The following is a 6,612-nucleotide window of genomic DNA, read 5'->3' as shown; positions in this document are numbered from 1 at the left end:
GTTGCTTACACCTACGAGCCTTGCGGCCCACAGTCCCTCCAGTTGCTACCACCCACACCTCTCTTGCATATTGGTCTCTCTAATTGCTGGCACCAAAACCTATGGGTTCGTTCTCCAGTTGTTAGCACTTAGACCTTGCAGCACTTCCACATAGGATAGCAAGTGAGATTACACAGAGAAAAAAAAAAAAAGTTCAGTAAAGGATTTAATAAGAAGATAGGGCAGACTGAGTCGTCAAGCAGAGGGCTCAGTCAGACAAGCATATTAACTGGCAGCGTGCACACATGACTGGCCCCTTTAATACCCCTCTCCCCTGTTTTCCCACACTTCCTCCTCCCCAGTCCACCCTGATCCCCACCACCACCTCTCTCCACCTTTGACCCTTCCTCTAAACAACCTATAATAAGTTTTGCACAGTCCCACGAGCCCTTTCTGATGTCCTATACCCCGAGTTCTGCACAGTCCCCCATGCCTCCCTCGCACACCCCATGGCACTGAGGGCAGCCTTGTTCTCCCTTCCCGTCAGTTAGCGAGCTCAGCCTGCCTGAGGGCCATCCCTAACGGCCCATCGGTTCAGCGGCTGAAGAGGTCTGGTCTTTCTTATTCTCTCCCTCATCCCCTGCTGCTAGGTTTGTGTATCTGCGTGTTTATTTTATCACTTTCCTTGATATGTGTTATTTCTTCTAAACCCAACAGTTTGAGCCGGATAATGAGGCAGATGCTCCCGCATTCCACATACCCTCACAATACACACTATGCAAGCTCTTGGTGCCTGAGGTCGCCTTAGGGGGGAGAGGGATCCATGAGTTGAGAAGTTCATCACTCAATGGCTTTGTACAAGACAGAGGGAAAATCGAGAAAGAGACCAGGCATCCTAGAATGGCACAGGGCTACAACATCCTATGTCTTCTTTCAAACATGGGTTTCTCTCTAACTGGTTACTGGGTTTCAATATTTCCGTGGTTTTACAATGCAAAATATGGAAGCTGATTCAGGAGATGCAAACAGAAGTTTAGCATGTCACCAACCTGCTGTTGGGGGCAGTACAGGCATAGATAGATAAGCAAGTGCTTGATATTGCCAGAGGAGCTCACTTGAGTAAGAGGTCACCCAAGAAGTCTGGCAAGACGAAAAGGCACATCTCCCCTGCAAGTGATCTTCAGATAATGTGTTTCGCTGCTCTCCCTTTCAGTCTTGTCAAAGTTATATGCAAATGCAATACTATTACCAAAGGCAATCATCTTGCAGCTTCATATCACTCTTCTCTTGTTGCCCAGAAATCCCAGGCAGAACCTGGCTCTCCTGCAAAAGTACTCGCATCAATCAGGTTTAATAAAATCGTACAACAACTTGGAATTGTGAGTCAGCTATAGCGGCTGCTTGACGTGTATTCCCGTAGTGTCTTCAGTGATGATCCAGAATGAGAAATTAGACATCTCATTGTGTTAAGCTGAGCTGCTGACATTACCTAAAGACCATGCTACTGGACTACCTCCCCTTTGACCAAAAGTAATGTCGAAGCAAATGAGATATAGATAAAACATTAGGGAAAAACTTTCCAGAAGACTGAAATAGCATAGTAAGCATAGTAAAGTGACAAGATCAGTCTCCTTGGAAGATTCTGGAGGTTTTTTTCAAGAGCAAGTCAGGTAAAACATCCCCCAGGAATGGCAAGGTGCAGCTGATTCTGCACTAGGACATGGGACTAGACCGGCCCAATGGTTCCCAGGGAGGAGAGACTGAATCAGGCAGTTAAGGCATGGGGATCAGGCTAATAAGGTTTACTGGACATACGCTGAATTACGCCTCTCTAAGAACCACATCTTCCCTATCTACAAGAAGTCTTTTCTTCTCCACAAAGCCCCATGATTGTATTCTTAGAAAATAGCACTGAATTTGCACTCCAATAGACAAAAGAGTGGATGAATAGCGGATTTAAACCATCATTAGATCCTGCAGGTCTTGGGCTGCTCAAGTGCCCCATCACAGCTTAGCCCTAGAGGCCTGTCTAAACTACTTGAGTAAATTTGTCACTGACAAAGACATCAGCCATGGCCATGCCCCAGGACAGACCAGCCACCCTCACAGCCTGATGACAGGCAACCTTCCCTGTCCGTATTAGAAGCTCGTACTGGTGCTTTCACAGCATCTGCTGCAGGGAAATGCCCAAAAATATATCTGAGGCTTTTTGAGACACCACATTCAAGGCTGATAATCTCATCACAGATATTAGGGTGAAAAGCAGGGGAACTCCTTAACTTCAGTTCCCACAAGTGGGCTCCAGACCTGCAAACAGTTCCTCCAGAGACCCTGATCTGACCCACTACAACTGAAAAAGTGCTACATCTAAAATCCCGGTTTATGATATTAAGGTCATGTGTTCTGTATACATACTCTGTGCTCCATTTCTCACCTAACATACTACCTACCTTTCCCATTTGTCCAGCACGTTGCATTTGGGAACTAAAGTCATATACTATGCTGCTAAGGCACACCTTAAACAACTAATACTGTTGTAGCACTCCTCTATTCTACCATTGCTACAACAAACTGTACAGTCCTTTATAATGTCTGCTTCTGTATCCATTTTTCTATCTATATGAGAGGAGATTAAGTTCAAAGAAAAATAAAAGATGGCACAGAATGACAGAGCACTGTGCATAGATCATACACTGTTAAACTTTCTTCCCACAAGGTAAAGAAAAAATGAAAGAGAAACAGAAGAAACAAAATGTTGAGTCTTCAAAAAATTCTAATCACTAAATGAATAGAGGAAATTATTGCTTCTTTTTCTATCCACTTTCCCATCCCTCCCTTCCTCCTTCCCTCCCTCTCCCACAAAAAAAATCTAGAAATTAACTGCAGCAGAATCTTTTGTTTTAAGCTATTAAATCATCATTTTTCCTCAAGAAACATTGATGATTTAACTGACAGTTTATTTTAAAAATAGATCAAGCCTTCAGTTGTCATGCAAGCGCTGTATTTTATCCCTAATGGAAATAATTAAATTTAAATGCATGAAGAAGCAAAGAGGAAATAAAACAGCCATCCATCTTATTCAAAGGTCTACCCAATGTCTTGACCAGAAAACATAAGATTTTACACGGCAGTGCTATAAAAGTTGAAAAACAAATATTCCATTCACCGTTGTCCTTGATCATTAACAAAGGGACAGGCTTTAGGATTTATGATAGTAGCAGGTACTGCAGTGACAATCTGTATGGTTTTCTATCTTCACATTGTCCTTAAGGGTAATCTTAAAAAAAGAAAACACACACATATAAGAAATAATTAGCATTAGCAAGAGTGTAAAACCAGCATTCTCAGGTAAAAATGTCTGAAGCCTTTTTCTTAACCACAAGGTACCCAGGAGCTTTGGGGTACATGTATTAGAATGGCCTCTGAATGCCGCCCTATGAAGCTGCATCATCACTGGCTTTCAGAGACATAAAAAGAAAGTTTTCAATAGTGACATAGTTTGGTGTTCTTAATTTGGCACTTTTTAAAGTGTCTAGTTTTCAAAATGTGTCAAGTAACCAATCTATGAAAAATCAGGAAATGTCCTCAGAATTTTCCACATGGGGATTATCAAAACCGAGATCACAAACACGAGTCATTTTTATTTTTAATCTCAACCAAATTCTTGTGGCTGCCTCAGTGCAAGTGTAATGTCACCTAGAAAAAAAGCTGTGCTCTACTCAGATGAAGAGCCAGGATTCAGCCAGGTTCAGCTGTAGGTGTCTACAGGTAAGTCAGGTATCTGGGATCTCATCACAGCCACTGGAGACCCAGTGCTCTCTTCAGCTGCACACACAGAGCCATTGACTGCCATTTGAGATGTCAGAGGGAATCCCACCAAGCCTCCAGTGGTCACTCCAGAAAGTCTTTTATGGGTCCTGGGTTTGACAGCCATATAGAGATGTCTTGAGTACACCAGGGAATTTCAAATGGCACCAAATCTGTGAGCGTGTAACTGAAATGAGCCTCCAGTCAACACACTTAATAAGCCTGATTCAGATCACCACAGAACATACACACTAGCTTGTTTCAACTAGCTTAGCATTTATTCAATAAAATTTAAGGTTTCTTCACCTGGAGCTGAATCACTCCCAAAATAATCAGCCTTAGCAGACTCTCTCCTTAAGAGAACCTTCCAGATGAAAGTGTTAAATGCTTAAAGTAGTTGCACATGTTTACAGTTCCCTCTTGGTTATACTATTAAAAGTAAACAAAATCTCAATGAATCTAACAAGCACAGATTATTTTGGTCCTTCATTCCGATATATATAATTGATAGCATTGACCAGCCACCTTCCCAGAGAACTACTGTCTTTGCAGGAAAGACACAAGGAAAATTACTAATTAAAACCAAATACACACTGCATAGCATTTAAGGGGAGGGTGCATATCCAGAAGAGCTAAAAACAAGGGGACTGCAAGTCCACCACCGGAACTTCAGGTGTCAGGAGTCAAAGTAGTTTCACTGAAGTTGGTGAAACTGCACTAATTTCTCTGTCCTGACTGAACATCAGACTCTGTACTGGCTGACATTTTAATTTCATCTTTAATAAAAAGAAAGAACCCAAAAGCAAAGGATATAAATGCCAAGGATGTTTCCCTCAAATAGTTCTCCAGTGTCCTCCAGCAAAAACGTATTCTTTTCTATTCACAGGTGCGGCTAAACATTGCATCTTAAAACAAGCTTAAATGGGTCTCATTCACAGCCTCACCTTGGTAAAAGCCTTTGCTACACAGCACGTTGCTTCTGATGTAATGTTCTTTGGAACAAGCATGGTCTTCTTGGACCTCATCGGAGTGGGATAGGCCCGGGAGAAACAGCACCCAGTGCACTGGTAAATAGGTGCTCCTGGCTTGGAAAAGAATCTGTTCTCCCCTAGCTTGCACTCCGGACAACCTGCCATAAAAATATAAGGAAGAGACTTTTACTTGGTCTCCAGATGTATTTTCATTTTCGTAAAGAAAGGGAAAGTGTGGGCGGTAAGAGGAAGCACCGGCTGCATTTTGCTGCTTGACGTCTGCAGAACAGAAAAGCACAGACAGCAAAGCTCTCATCTTTACGGTCCTTCAACTCTGCAATGCTCACTGTCTGCAAAACTAGAGTGTGGCTTTCTAGGTAAGGCACAAAAATCATTGTATCTTTTCTGGTTTTCTAACTTAATTTTGTCGACGGTTGTGGAGGACTTTTTTGTATGTCTACTACACTAGCTGTACCTAGAAGACTTTCTACTAGCTACGGAAAGTTAAACAGAACCAGCAAGATTTGTGGTGCTTCTTAAACATTGCCCATTTTCAGGCAAGACTCTATTATCAAGGGTTTTAAAAATGGCCAGTGATCCCAAGATTTTTGTAGCTCGCATTTTTCTGTATTCAGTTCAAGGCTGAATAAAAAACCCCTCAACCTCCAAAACACCCCTAAAATCTTCCTAACATGCCTCTTTCGTAGAATGCTACACCACCAACATCCCATTTTCTGGGATCTACAGAGGAAAAATATTCTGCATATTATGAGGGGAAGCTACAGTTCTGCTGTTCCTGATGTTATGTTGCCATTTAGATCTCTGGAGTACAAGAAACCAAAACGTTTCTACTTGATAATGTTTCAGGGATTAAGATCACCCACGTCAACATGAGGACACGGTCATCTGGGAGGCTCTTGACCTGGAGAAATCAAGTTTAGAGAAGAAACAGGAAGTACACTCATAGCAAAATTATCTTCATTTATTATACCTTCATATCTCAGTGTCAATAAATGTAACAAAATTATAAGATTTATTACCATAAAAAACATGTGAAAGTTTAATTAATACTCTTTACAAACAATTGCCCTATTTCTGAATGCTGAAAGCAGCTTACCCTGCATGAGGAACTCTCCATCTGGGAAAGCATGAAGAAAATGCAGAAATACAGACAAAATGGCCAAAGTGACAGCTGCATACTTCCCGTAGCAATCCATGATTTTTCTGGAAATGCAAATAAATATATTTCTAAGGGATGGTTTCACACTGGGTACAGTACCAGCATCTAGGCTACACCCTAATACTGCATTCAGTGCAAGTAACAAGACAATTTAGAACAAAGATCAGAAACTGAAAATGCAGTGTACTGATGTGCATTTTATAGGCTCAGAAAATTGGTTTCATCACCATAACGAAATTGTGCCATTATTTCTGGCCTTAACAGTTTTCTTCTGAATATTAACATAAACCACTGCACATAAAATTCAAATGTCCTAACTGCCTAATATTTATGGTAGACTGGATAAAGCCAGCAAATGAGCAAATGCTTATGGAGAGGATGAAAGAATCTGCAAAATCTGGGCCATGAACCAATTTCAGGGGAAATAATTTCACATCAGGACACAATTTCCTGAACCAAGAGTCAGATTATTTGTCCACACACCGATCTCTTTAGCGCCAAAGTCCCCATAAACAGATTTTCACAGTCCTGTCCCTCAGTGCTAGAAAGCTCCTCCAACCATTGTAATTAGACAGGCACTATATGCTGTGCTCCAGAGCGCCCAAGGAGACGCAGTGCCAAGAGAGTGCTCAGAAGGGCTTGAAACAGCTCTGGGGCCACCTGCATCGCGCGGCG

At 41.9% G+C, this 6,612-nt stretch overlaps 1 protein-coding gene across 1 annotated transcript; it reads right to left on the bottom strand.

Annotated features, from left to right (window-relative positions):
* Positions 1 to 2,939: 2,939 nt before the first annotated feature.
* Positions 2,940 to 5,974, bottom strand: CGA (glycoprotein hormones, alpha polypeptide). Its single transcript, XM_009510983.2, has 3 exons — positions 5,875 to 5,974; positions 4,731 to 4,915; positions 2,940 to 3,256 (listed from the first exon to the last, which is right to left on the bottom strand). Exons 1-3 carry the CDS (start codon positions 5,972 to 5,974, stop codon positions 3,179 to 3,181), a joined length of 363 nt encoding a protein of 120 aa, XP_009509278.1. The 3' UTR covers positions 2,940 to 3,178.
* Between the last annotated feature and the right edge of the window lie 638 nt (positions 5,975 to 6,612).

The sequence above is a fragment of the Phalacrocorax carbo genome, chromosome 3, assembly GCF_963921805.1.
Source record: "Phalacrocorax carbo chromosome 3, bPhaCar2.1, whole genome shotgun sequence".
NCBI classification, from domain to species: Eukaryota; Metazoa; Chordata; class Aves; order Suliformes; family Phalacrocoracidae; genus Phalacrocorax; species Phalacrocorax carbo.
Note: the sequence above shows the minus strand (reverse complement) of the source record. Positions and strands in the feature narration are given on the sequence as shown.